A 13,714-nucleotide genomic window follows, 5' to 3' on the forward strand; every position below is an offset into this window, starting at 1 on the left:
AAAAAAAAAAAAAAGAAGCTGCAGAGAGGGCAGACTAGATAGCTCCTGTTTAGGCAGTCACAGGGACCAGGTTCAATCTGGCCTCCCATGCCAGCCCCGCCCCTGGGGTGCACTGAGACAGCGATTGAGACTGGGCGTGGTGGCGCACGCTTATAATCCCAGCTCTTGGGAGGCTGAACACAACAAGAGGGTCACTATGAATCTGATCTATGTCGTGAGACCCTGTAGACTCTGTATTAAAAAAATATAAAAAATAAAAAATAAAAAAAGTAAAAAGCTGCTGAAGCAGAGGTTTTGGAAGTAGTGACTGTTGGTGTGGAAGCCCATGAAGTAGCTATCTCTCTTCTGCGGGTCTCCACAGACTCTTGAGAGTGGGATGTTCACTACTGTCAAATGCAACAAATATGGGAGAGCTTTTTGATTACAGATGCTATGTATTTAAAATTATTAATAAAATTATTCCACAATCATTCTTTGTATTCTTATATTTTCTTACATTTCTATATTTTACTGGCTGGATAAGTTAATTCATCACCTAATTTGTACATTAACACATCTGAAATATGTGATCCTTAAACAGAGAAAAATATTTTCTGAAACATTTGGGGAAGTTCAGTATTTTCTACTTATTAAAGATATACTGGAATACTTTGTCCCTACCTATTATATTACTTTGCCTTTTGTGACTTAAATTGATTTTTTTCATTTAAAAGTCACAACTATGTCATAAATGGGATGTAAATTGACCCAGAATTTGTTAGATGATATAAAAAATCAATTAACAGAGAAGAAATAAAGGCTCACTTTCAAACTCTATCTGCATTGTTTACTTGGACACTGTAGACAATTTTGTTTTAAAAAACACACATTTGACTTGTATTGTGGTATAGTTTCTTTGCCCTTACTCTTCCTTTTATGTGATATTAGATCTACAACAAATGCAATGCTATCAGATATTATGGCCACTCATTTTCGCAGCATTTGCTACTAAATCTGCTGAGTACACTCAGAGAAGGGCAGGGAGTAACAGTTGGAACACTTCCGCATAATGATGATGGCTTAATGGGGAGAAAAATGCTAGGCTATTTTCATGGGGCCAACATTTTACACTGAACTGTAGCGCAGATATTTGGCTGATACTGTCTATTATGATAGCCACAAATCACATGTGCTAAGTTGAAACCCAGTTCTTTAGTCTACAAGCCACATTCTAGGGCTCAACAGACACACAGGGCAAGTGGCTCATACTGGACACAAAGGCCATTTCCACCACCACACAGAAAACTACTGGAAGGCACAATACTAAAGGACAGTGTGGTTACTCTGACTTGGAACCATACTTCTTAAGCTTTAATCTTACAATCTAAGTTTTCCTAGCCAAAGATTATTTAAATCTGGTGAGTCATGCTTGTGTTAGATTGTTAAATCCGGGGGCCTGGCCTTAGCTCAGTTGTTTAAGTGGCTGCTTCCACAAAGCTGTCAGCCTCAGGTTGCTGTAGTTCGATCCCCACAACACACCAGCCAGCCAAACCACCCCTTAGGGCATTTAGAGCAAAAAAAAAAAAAACAAAACTTATAGATTGTTAAATTCAATAATAATTAATTAAATATACTGGTACTTTCTTTAAAAAGTCAAATCAACCATAAAAAAGACATTTAAAATTCTATTATAATTTCAAGGTCATTATTATTCTTTTTCCAATGAAAGAAAATATTAGCACTTTCTCCTGTATATAACCATGAAAATAATATAATGAATTATCAAAGATCTAACTTTTTTTTTCAAAGATGTAACTTTGTCTTTGGAAATTTTGAAGCACAAGGTCAAACTGCACACACTCAACTTCCAAACAGGCACTGAGTCTTACTGTAGAATATCTCACAGGCTATAAAATAAAAGAATAATTCAAGAATCTGCATAGACTTTCAGCATCATTTCAGTAAGCACAACTATACTCTTAAATCATAAATACATCTAGACTTAAAAAAGCAAAAAGAAAGTCTAGAAGAGAAAAGAATAGGACAGGGTAAGCTTGTTTCTGTGTGAGCCAATAACACTGAATTTTTCTTATGTTTCATTTCATCAGAAAATAGCAGAGCAAATACATATAGAAAATGGAATCAGATGAGTTGATGGTGAATTCTGATGGAAGTATTACTTATATTTTCCTTAAAGATATTGCTGCTCAATAACATTTTTTAATTTTAAAAATCTAGAATAAAGTTTAACTCCTCAAAAATTCATGTTTTTACTTAAATCCTTTACTATGAATACATAATGATGTAAAGAATGAGATCAAGAACTAGATATTAAATATGAAAAAGCTATGTTTGTAAAGATGCAAGTACTATACCAGAACTCTATTTCTAAATTTCTACATTTGACTTTCAATTTGACCAGTGCCACTGCCTTTTTTTTTTTTGGTTTGTATTTTTACCTCAGGACTTACTTTTAAGATCTCATAAAGTGTAAGCTTCACTTTGAAAACAGAAATACATATTTGGTTTTAAAATCTACAACCTAAATCCATAGGTACAAATATTAACTCAGCTCCTTTGCTCAAAATTGTGACCACTTAAACCACTGCTTACAGATTACATATAGCCATTCCACTTTGTAGTGCTCAAAAAGGGAAATCTACATCTTGAAACTTGATACTGATATACTGAGACTTAGAAATTTGACATTAATATACCATTATCATTTAGATTGGAAATTTACCACTATCGTTTATCTAGTATTTAATTATCTAAATTATATGTCACTATTGAACATTTTTTAGTGTTATCTCAACTGTCTCAGTCTGCCTATCAATAATGTACGTAGTGTTGGTAAGATTAAGTAGATTTAGGTAACATAAAACTAGTTAATAAGAAAGCCTAGAATGTATCTTATATTATGTTCATCAAGCTGGCAGGAAATTTTTTACTGATTGTAAAAGGGGAAAATTGCAAAACCAAAACTTTTTAGAAGATGAAATGAACATTTAAATTACTGACATATTATAAAACATATTCACAAATTAAACTCATGAGCAATGTGCACAATTTGTATGGATTCTAGTATTTCAACAATAGCAAACATAAAAAATAGAGGTTTTAATCAACTGTACTCATCTCCATCAATGCCAAATTTAATGTAGTATTTTGTCACCACACACCACTCATAAGCACAGACATACTACATTCTGCAGCCAACAATCACGGCATGTATACTCTTCAATGGGGAAAGAGATCGGAAATAATTGTGGAAAGCACCTATGTTCCCTTCTAGGTAATTCACTTTTAATTAGAATTTAGAATCAGAAATTAGAATTTTTCTCATCCCTCTACCCGCCAAATAAAATGTAAGCAAAAAATAAAGGTAATTTCATATAGATATAAAATGGGAAGTACGTAAAAATGTGTCCAACAATGTGCCTTTTACTAGTGTGCTGAGGAGCATAAACTGTTGCAGTTTATCAGAAAATAATTAGTGAACAAATCTTAGTCTGGTATAGTGCTTCATATTCCAAGGCTATTAAAAGTCATCACATAACCTAAAGGCACGTATAAATGATATATTTTTTATGTAATTAAAGCTTTCTAAAGTCACACCCTGAAGTATGATACATGTTCTGTGATGTCCATTTATGAGTGCTGTGTGAGCTTATCACCATTCCAGCAGATCACCCCCACCCCCGGTGCTTTATCCGTTCACCTGGCAAGACCACCTGGAATGCCTCTGTGAAGCTATTATTCATTAATTTCAACCCCCTGACCAGCACATGAAAGCTCATAGGTACTCACCCTGCAAACTGGGCACTGCCAGTGACTACTGCTGTCTCTAAGCCTGAACTCATCAGACAAACACTTGGAATGATACACACGAAAACACAGGTCACATATCAACACCTCTCCAGGCAAATGGCATTCAAAACAATACCAGTCATGATTTTCTGTTTCCCAGTCCTACAAAAAATACAAAATAATTTCGTATGACATTTTGTCAATATCTGCAATGTCTAAGAACAAAATTGCACTAAAGTCCATCAGAAATTAGGCATTATAAACAATTTTTGACATTTACTGTGGTAAAACAAGAGGGAAAATACCTAGAAATTTACCCCTTAAGATTTTAAATTCTTTCCTAAACAGTATTAACACTCAGAAGTGCCTGTCTTAAGGTGATATGACACCAAACCAGTTCAAAATGAAATCCAAAGCCAATCACAGTTCTAATATTTTCATTTTTAAATATAATCTAAGGATTTTTTTCAGATTATATTGAGTACCCCAAACCAACCTGTAGCTTAATGTTTCAAATAAACAAACCTTTGCCTTGTTCTGCTTTACTATACATTAAGCACTTGGCACACTGAGGGATCAGAATAGCAACACAAGGTGATGCTCACTGTCCTTGTCTTCTCATCCACTGTACTGGATGTCGGACTGAAAGTAACCCTTAACCAGAATGTCCATGTTCTGAAAGCTTGCCAAATTCTTGGGGTCTGCCGAATTTGGAAAAATATCCCAAATATGTGAAACTAAAAGTTTATTAATTATATTGTCCAAAAGAGAATACCATAGGAAAGAAAAAAGGAAGCAGGCTTATTTCCTGATGTGGGTATTCTACAAATAAATGAATATGACTGCAGATACACAGACATTCCTCAACATGTTCTTACTTGTGACAGCACTTTATATACCCTTCACAAAGTAGTATAAATCTTTTTGTGTATATAATGAAATACAAACAGGAAGACTGTTAGAAGTTCTCCTGGTTTAGGATTCATTCTTGATAATTACTCTTAGCTTTCTGGAAACATATTTCAGAGTGAAGGATTAATTTTCAACCTTTTGTAGCTGTTTTAACCAAATGAACAAAGGGAAAACCTGTAGTTAGCATAATCAAGGCCATTTCCAGTGGGGACCCTGATATTCCACCTTTGGGCTTTATTATGTCTTTTGATAAATCATTACACTGTTTCTAAAACAACAGTCTTTTCCCCCTCATTTTCTTGGATGTCAATACTCTTTCAATAAAAGGGCTTGTCTCTAATACTCCATAAGCAGTAATTTCTTTAGAAATTAAGTTCTAGTGCATTGCCTCACCATATCTGAGTGTCACTATTCACTCTTTTAAGCAAGGTAGAAAATCACTGAAGTCATATAATCATCACTAGGGTATACCAGGAAAACCTGCATAAATATCAACTTCTTGGTTTGCTTAACAAATTGGTCTTTACTGACCAAAACAATAAAAATATATAAACTTTTCTTATTTACTGCAAACTCATTTTGTGAAATAATTTCAGCTAGATTATAGTAACACTGATTTTACATAAAATTCTCCGCATGGTAAAAAAAAAAAAAATCTACCCTACAAAGTTTGACAGAGTGGCACCACGTCAACATAATAGATATGGTGCTTAGCTGAATTAAAGCAATAGCGACCTATTTCATATATCTCATGTGCATGCTGCATTTTATGTATTCTAATTATTGCATCAAAAATCTCCCAAAATAAATTAATGTTCAGTGGTGATAAAGACACCTTGTTCTATTCTCAACAGACGTCCTTCCAAATTTAAAACAAAAGAATGTCAGAATATTTTCCTGATAGTTATTTAGAAATGTGTTAAAGGGTGCTGCTGGCTTATAACAGAAACTGGTTCCATCATTTGAACTTCTTTATATTACTCCATCTTCAAGTGATGGTAAGGATGGTAAATATTAGGTTATCAAAAGGAAGCCAGAGCATAGCTCTAGCCTCTTCACACTACCTCCTTCCATTCCTACTCTTCCCCCATCCAATTACGAAACGAAGATGAGCATGAATCTATCTTTGAGGGGGCACTTCATTCTAGACTTAATTTTTCATAAAAGTATTATTTAAATACAATAAAGTACAGAAACACTTGATTATACGTCAATTAACTCTGTTCATAATACAAAAAAGTATGGGTTGGAGAAGGCAGTGCAGCTCATTCTTTTAATCATGGCAATAGCTATTCATAATATATAAAGCATGCGAAGTCAAATTCAAGGTTTATTAATTCTGAATCTAGGAAATTTTTTCTGAAGTGTAAATTATACAGGTGTGTTTTTCATAAGCCAAGCTACCTACAATTTGTCTTCTAATAATCAGACAGCATTTCTATGGTGCTTCTAACATTCCATTACATATGCCAATAAGCTAAGCTTGCATTTTCATTGAATTCCACCAGATGTCATCAGCCACTTTAGATACAGTCTAGTTAAGAGCATATGTGAGATGCTGCTTCAGAACAAGAAAGCTTTAAAAAGGCAAACCTACTAGCACAATATTCAAAACTAGAAGCAATGTAAAGATAGTATGGCTTTACCAAACAAGTCTAGCAAGAGTTAACTAAGCTAACCTACAGTAAAATAGATATGTACTACCAAAAAAAAAAAAAAAAAAAAAAAAAAAAAAGCAGAATTAAAGTAAAATAACAGTGCAAAATTAGTTCACCTTGTTTGGGGTTGCTGTCCTGGAGAAAGGCTGCATACTGTAGGCCTTTCAAAATAAAAACAAAATAATCTTGGTCTCTCTACTACAATTTTTCTCAATATCAGGTAACACACAGGGCGAAAGTGATTTCATACATGGTTAAACTGTTGCTTTATATTTTATACTATTTTCCAGATAATATTAACTGATTATCAATGTTCTATTCACTAATGAAAAGACAGCATGCAAATTTAACAGTCATTACTAGTTGTAGAGGAAACTGTTTACACTAACACAAAAGCTACAAATGCACAGAAAGTACAACTTTCTTTGGGAATTCATGCGCCACGAAACCTACCATGATAGTTGAAACATAATTTACTAACAAACTCAGTGCCACCATACATTTGTACAGTACCATGAGTAATACGTATTATTGATCTAAAAGTGATTCACATTACTTTTTTAATTATGAGTGATGAATGTGAGTGTGGTGAACTCAGTACCTCCCCATAGTATGAAATTTTTACAGGCTGTCCTCAGAACCTAGTAAGAAAAGTCCCACTATCTAGCAGCAGGCTATTGATCTAAGTCTCTGTCAGCCATATAGCATTTGATTAACTGGTTGAAATCCTGGCCCCAGCACTCACGGCTGTGTAATCTTGGGCAGAAAACTTAGCTTCTCTGTGTGTCATTTTCTATCTAACAGAATGATAGTACCTAGTTTACAGGGATTTTTTTTGTTTGTAAGCATCAAATAAATTCACATGTATATGATACTTTTTAAAAACATCTTTTATTTACGTATGTATGTATGTATGTATGTATGTATGTAATGTATGTATGTATGTATTTGGTACAGGGTCTCACTGCACAGCTCAGACTTGTAGTGATCCTTCTGTCTCATCCTCCCCAGAGCTAGGATTACAGGCATGTGCTACCATGCTCAGTTTTGGTGGATTGTAGGGGCCAGCACAGCATGCAGCACCAGGGATCAAACCCAGGTCCTTGCACTTGCCAGGCAGGCACTTAGACCACTGTGCTATCTCCCATATGATACCTCCATATATGATACTTTTACAAGAGTGCCTGGCACAACACAGCACTCAGAAAATTATTAGCTAGTGTTATTATCTATTTAGTGCACAAAACATGAACTGAACAAGCTAAACCACAAAACAAATGACATGCTTATCATTTTATATGTGTGCATATTTCTTTTTCAAGCACTTTAAATTCATTATCCTATCTGATTCTCACATTTCTGTAAGCTATGTAGAATGAAGAATATTACTAACTCCAACTTAGCACATAAAACTGAAGTGTAGAAAGTTGTTTAGCTCTATCACATGGAAGGTGCATGAAGAACTGCTGGAATAAGAAATTCCACATTATAATCCAGCCTCTTCAGTAACTCAAAAGCAATTTTAACTTTTAAAATAATTTCCTATTTCTATTTAATGAGCAGATAAACATTACACTGCCAAGTATGGTATATGATATCATACTTTAATACAGATACAATGTAAATTAAGTCTTTACGATGCTAAATTTAGTTTAATTTTGTTAGCAAATTCAGCTAATATTTAGAAGTGATAATTTTATGGTTATATATTTTTAATAATTTTAAGTATAATTTTTAAACTAAAAATATCACTACTCAGTGAAACAGAAGTCAGACTTAAGGACAGACAACAACAACAAAAAAGAACTCATACATACACCCAATCAATCAATCAAAACAAGCTGAAAAAATTATAGAGAATAGCATGACTCATAATTTTACTTTTGAGTAAAATGGAAATTTACCAAATTTACCAAAGCAAAAATGATTTCTTCGTGTAACTATATTAGAGTTTAAACACACAGAATTCTAACGTTATAATTAATGATTATCGATGCTTAATATTTACTTAGAAAGCAAATATGTAGCTATATTGGGAATGGACACATGTACAGACTATATAGTTTGATATATAATTAACATAAAGCAGATAATACATTTCACATTTAAAAATCAGAAGTATTCAAAGGCATCAAATTCCTCATGTAAGGTAAAACATGACACAGTAATTGATCACAAATATGACAAAGTAAAAATTGAAATAGCCTTTTAAAAATTCTGACTTTATCAGGCCACACTTTATGGAAAAGGGCTAGTATAGCCTACTTTGAATTTAGCAAGCCTCTCATAATATTTTTCTTAAGAACAAAGCAAGGGAGCTACTTCATTCCATGGCTTTCTTTAATTTACCATTGAAAAATGAGCCCACAAATTCCAATCCTATCTCTTATCTGAAAGATGTGAGCTTAGGTAAATTTCAAGAGAAATATATACCAAGATTTCTTTGAGAGTGATCATTCTGAGTTGATAGCAGACACAGAAAGTATCTTTTTATAAATTTGGATTTAAACCCATTTAGCCACAGTATAATCTCTTAGTCTCCTTTGGAAACTACAAAACATGTATTCTCATTAATTATCCCTTTAAAATATTAAAAAACTAGGAAAAGCAAACAATATCAAATGCTACCTTTTCACTTAAAAATGTCTCTCTCGGGACTAGGGGCAGAATAAGATCCTGCTTAGGCAGCACAAACTTTTCATATACATGTGAAAGGAAAATACTCAGACTGAAACAAGATGTAGGGTCTAAGTCCATGTTTGCAGTTACTCCTGATGTGTGAGCAGCACAACAAACTGGTAGGAGCCGAGCCAAAGGTGTAAGCTGTGGTCCCTACACTAATGCATAAGAAATGAGGCCCTGAGTCCAAATTTTGCAGGCATGGAAGGAGAAGAGTTGTTCTATAAACAATATCTTTTTTTAAAAAAAATTAAATCATTCTCAACACTGGTGACAGGATTATTTAATGTCAGATGAAAATTACCTGTCAAATAATAGTATAGCTTTATGCAAAGGACGATGAATAAAACTGGAGGTCACTAAATGACTAATATTAACTGCTTCAGTTTCAAAATGCATATTTGATTTGCTTTTCTGCAAAGGATCCATAACTCAAGGTTACCTGGATTACTATATTGCATTAAATACTTTAGTAGGACCTTCCAATCTTCAGTGAGCGCCTTGTATTAAAAGGTTAGCTCTCACAAAGATTAGCTGATACTTACTACAAAGATAGTTAATCAATTACAAACTTCACTCTAGTCAATTGTCAGTTGTACAATTCTATTTAAGAAATATATTTAAGTTCTAAAAGCAGATGTATAGGTGGTTAAACACTGAAGAAATATAGATTAAATGTTGCCACCCATGCATATTTTTTTTAATTAATTAATTAATTTATTTATTTATTGTGTGTGTGTGTGGCCAGCTCAGCCCACCAGGGGGTGGGCTGGCTGGCATGTGGTGCTGGGGATTGAACCGCGGTCGCTGTCCTTTTGCTTAGCTTAGCTTGTTCTAAGTAGGTGCTTTAGACCACTGAGCCATCTCACCAGCCCGCATATTTCTTTAGAGCAAACAGTAATGAAGCCATCTATAAACCTCTGATAACATGTAGGATTTCTTTTTAAAAAAATCAAAAGAAGAAAGTGTTGATATAACAAAATGTTCAATGATCAGATATCAGAAAGTTCCTTCTATACTGTGAACTACTGGACTCTTAACAATATAATTTTGAAAGCTATGAAAATCATCTTTCAGTGAATTATTTGGACTTGTGAGTAACTGTTAACATTAAGCTAGCTGGGGGCTGGGGAGATGGCTCAGTAGAATAAGCGCCTGCCTGGCAAGCACAAGATCCTGAATTCAATCCTCAGTATTGCAAAAAAAAAAAAAAAAAAAAAAAGCCAGCTGGAAGATTACCTAGCTGGCACATGCATTTTGTTTATTGACTAATAACTACTTTTTCATTCTACCATCTCAAGTCAAACTTATTATGAATATGCTTATATCCCTTCCCAATGTTAGCCTGGTTTCTGCAAAGAAACTATCACTTACACAAGGGACTAGAAGTGGTGCCAAGATCAGCTTCACAAAATGTCTAAAAATCATTCCTATCTAGTAGAAAACTACAGGAGACTCTGCCTTTGATTTGTAATGTACAACATCAATATACAGGCTTCATCATAGACAATATATAATATGTAAATATTACATCCTCTTATAGTTAAAGTTTTATTTATTCAATTTTTAATCTTTTATCTATTTATTTATTTACTGGGTACAGGGTCTCACTACACAGCTCAGATTCATAGTGATCATCCTGTCTGCCTCCCCAGCGCTGGGATTACAGGTGTGCACCACCATGCCCGGTCTTGGAGGTCCACTCAGTATAGGGGTCAGCATGGCATGCAGTACCAGGGATCAAGTTCAGGTCCTTGCACTTGCCAGGCAGGCGCTTACACCACCAAGCTAGCTCGCAGCCCTAGTTAAGGTTATATTTTAAATGATTTCTGGAAGAAATCAAAATAATGCTCAAGATGTGCTTATTATTCAATTGTTTTAAATTTAAAAAATTAAGCACTAGAAAGAAGGCAGCAGATGTGGAATAAAAATGTATCACAAATAAATTCTTTAACTTTTAAGTTCTACTAACTATAGTTATATAGCAGAGAGAAAACTACACTCTTGTCTTTGTAGGCAAATAGAAGGCAGTCACTCCTGATACAAAGTATCACAGGAATATGACCTATGTGACTTATCAAGACAAACTTTGTTTCCCATCTCTGACTCTACTACTACTATTTTTATAGGTAATAGGAAATAGGAAAAGTAAATGACAGAACTATCTGAGTAAATATCTTTAACCTTGAATTAAGTGTTCTAAAAATAACTAAAACATCATATATCTTCCTTTCCCGAGGTCATGTACATTGACTTGCCTTTTTCCTCTTTCAGTCAGAAAGTCAACAAGAAGAATAATAATGCATCTTTAAGTTTAAAACCAATTTTTCATAGGTACCAAAGTGCTTCATACTGTATACACAGTGGAAAACTGTAATGAAGGATCCCAATGGTAGCAAGCTGTTAAATAAATATCCAAATATATAATATCTATGATATGAATGGTGCTTCTTAAACTGTATAGTTCACAACATGGGTCACACATTCAGTACGTTACACCAAAATGGCTAGTGTGCTGTGCCAAGGGCGACACCGTCATGTGTCCTTTTATGTGGTACACTCATACAAATCTCATTATTTTATATAAAAACAGTGTTCCAAAGAAAAATCTCGGGGCTGGGGAGATGGCTCAGTAGAATAAGAGCTTCCCTGCAAGGGCAAGGACCTGAGTTCAATCCCTGGTTCCACAAAAAAGGAAATAAAGAAAAATAAAGAAAAATCTTTATGTAAAATTTATGTTTAAGGATACAATAAAGTAAAAAGACCTTCAAAAGAGTGTTTTCCTGGACGGTTAGGAAACTTGGGTACTTTTTCTATAGTTACTTTCTTGTTTTAAGCATTTTATAATTTTATTTTTAATTAGTAAGCAATAACTACATATATTTATAGAGTATAATAGGGCTTCTTTGCATTTTAAAAATTTTATCGGTATGTTTTAGATATACATAATGATGATACTTATCATAGGGAATTTGTAATCATATATGACACATCTTGTGTCTTTTATTCCCATTCCCCTCTCCTTCCTTCAATTTCTTTTACTCCTTATTAATAAAAGCTTTGTAATGTGATGTTCTGCCACATTGTTGAATGATCTAACCAGCCTATAGCATATCTATCACTTCAAATACTTAATCATTTCTATCTAACAAGAACATTTAAAATCTTTTAGCTATTTTGACAGGTATAATACATTATTATTATTAACTATAGTTACAACAGATCACAACTATGCATATTTATTCACTGATTAAAAAGTTACATGTATCTATATTTATATGCATTATCAAATAACTTCATTTAATGCTTAATCAAATGAAATAGATTAATATGCCCATATTATAGCTAGAGACAATTAATAAGGTTTGGAAATTTCTAAGACCACAATAAATATATGAGATATAATTTAAAACCCTCTTTATTATAACATGTAAGACCTTACCTCTTTCTATACAGTATATTATTGCTGAATTTCAAATATTTACATATTTTATAATCTAGGCATAGTTTTGATATTCATTGTGCTTAAATATATATGCACATTTAGTACAAAACCGTTTGGGAACAAGAACAGAATTAAACCTGTATACTGGTTGTGTGATATACATAAAAGATTTCATCTAGAAAAAAGAAAAAAAGAGATGATGCTATAAATACATGCAATAAGAACACAAAAATAAAAAACAGTATAGAAGTAATATTGTGGTAAAAATATAATGTAATTAACTGCTTACTGAATTAAATTGAACAAAGAAAATTCAATTTGAGAAAAACAGTATATGAAAAGCACAATTCTAAAACAGTGAAGAGAAATATATTTACTTCTCTGAAAAAATAAAACTTGTTGGTTAAATTACATTTATTACTAATTAATCATATAAATCTCAGAAATAACCTATACCATTTTCTATATTAATTCTGTAAGTCTCCCATAAATTTGAAATAAGTTTTATATTACTGGATTATTTTGATTATATAATAAGCTGTTGGGTTTTTCTGTGTTTGTTTTGTTTTTCTGAGACAGTGTCTCACTAGGTAGCCCAAATTCATATGTGCAGCACAGGATGGCCTTGAACTTGCAATCTTCCTGCACTAGCTTCCTAAGCACTTGGGTCACAGGCATGCACCACCTTACCTGACTCACCCAAGGCTCCTGACTAGCAGCAAGGCTTTATTTTCTAAAAGGAACCTCAACAGAAAAATTGTTTTTAAAATAAATATTTTCATTTTTGTTTTCAAGAATACTTCCAGTGTAAACAATGACACCACTGCAAATTAAGATTTTTTTCTATGTTTTTCTGTTTGGAGAAAACATGAATTTTCTTTCCTGGGAGTACAGGACAACTAAACAAATTTTTAAGTTTATAATTTATCATGGCTGCTTCTGGGAACTAGCTCCCCCTGAACCTGCACTAGCTACCTTATTGATCTCACACCTGTCCAGGTAGTGTATCTATTACATCATCTGCTATAGAAACAGAAAATGAAATAAACTCAAAGGTTTTAGAAAAAATATTTCCACAATGAAACTTTAAGATTTTATGTCACTTTTACAATTTTAGAGTTCACAATATGACACTCAAAATGCCCAATTATTAAATCCTTTTTTTCAAAACAACATAATACTGGAAACAAATCCTTTTTTTTTTTTTTTTTTTTTTTTTTTTTTTTTTTTT

The 13,714-nt window shown here is 33.2% G+C and overlaps 1 protein-coding gene across 1 annotated transcript in view; it reads right to left on the reverse strand.

Moving 5' to 3' along the window:
- Positions 1 to 13,714, reverse strand: part of LOC101567417 (zinc finger MYND domain-containing protein 11) — a 115,777-nt gene that overhangs the window by 29,691 nt on the left and 72,372 nt on the right. The window contains exons 4-5 of the mRNA XM_023701333.1: positions 6,476 to 6,520; positions 3,790 to 3,951 (exon numbers count right to left, since the gene is read on the reverse strand). Of these exons, the coding sequence (XP_023557101.1) occupies positions 3,790 to 3,951; positions 6,476 to 6,520 (207 nt within the window). The remainder of the gene's footprint in view (positions 1 to 3,789; positions 3,952 to 6,475; positions 6,521 to 13,714) is intronic.

The sequence above is a fragment of the Octodon degus genome, unplaced genomic scaffold (assembly GCF_000260255.1).
Source record: "Octodon degus isolate 3935 unplaced genomic scaffold, OctDeg1.0 scaffold00133, whole genome shotgun sequence".
Taxonomy (NCBI): Eukaryota; Metazoa; Chordata; class Mammalia; order Rodentia; family Octodontidae; genus Octodon; species Octodon degus.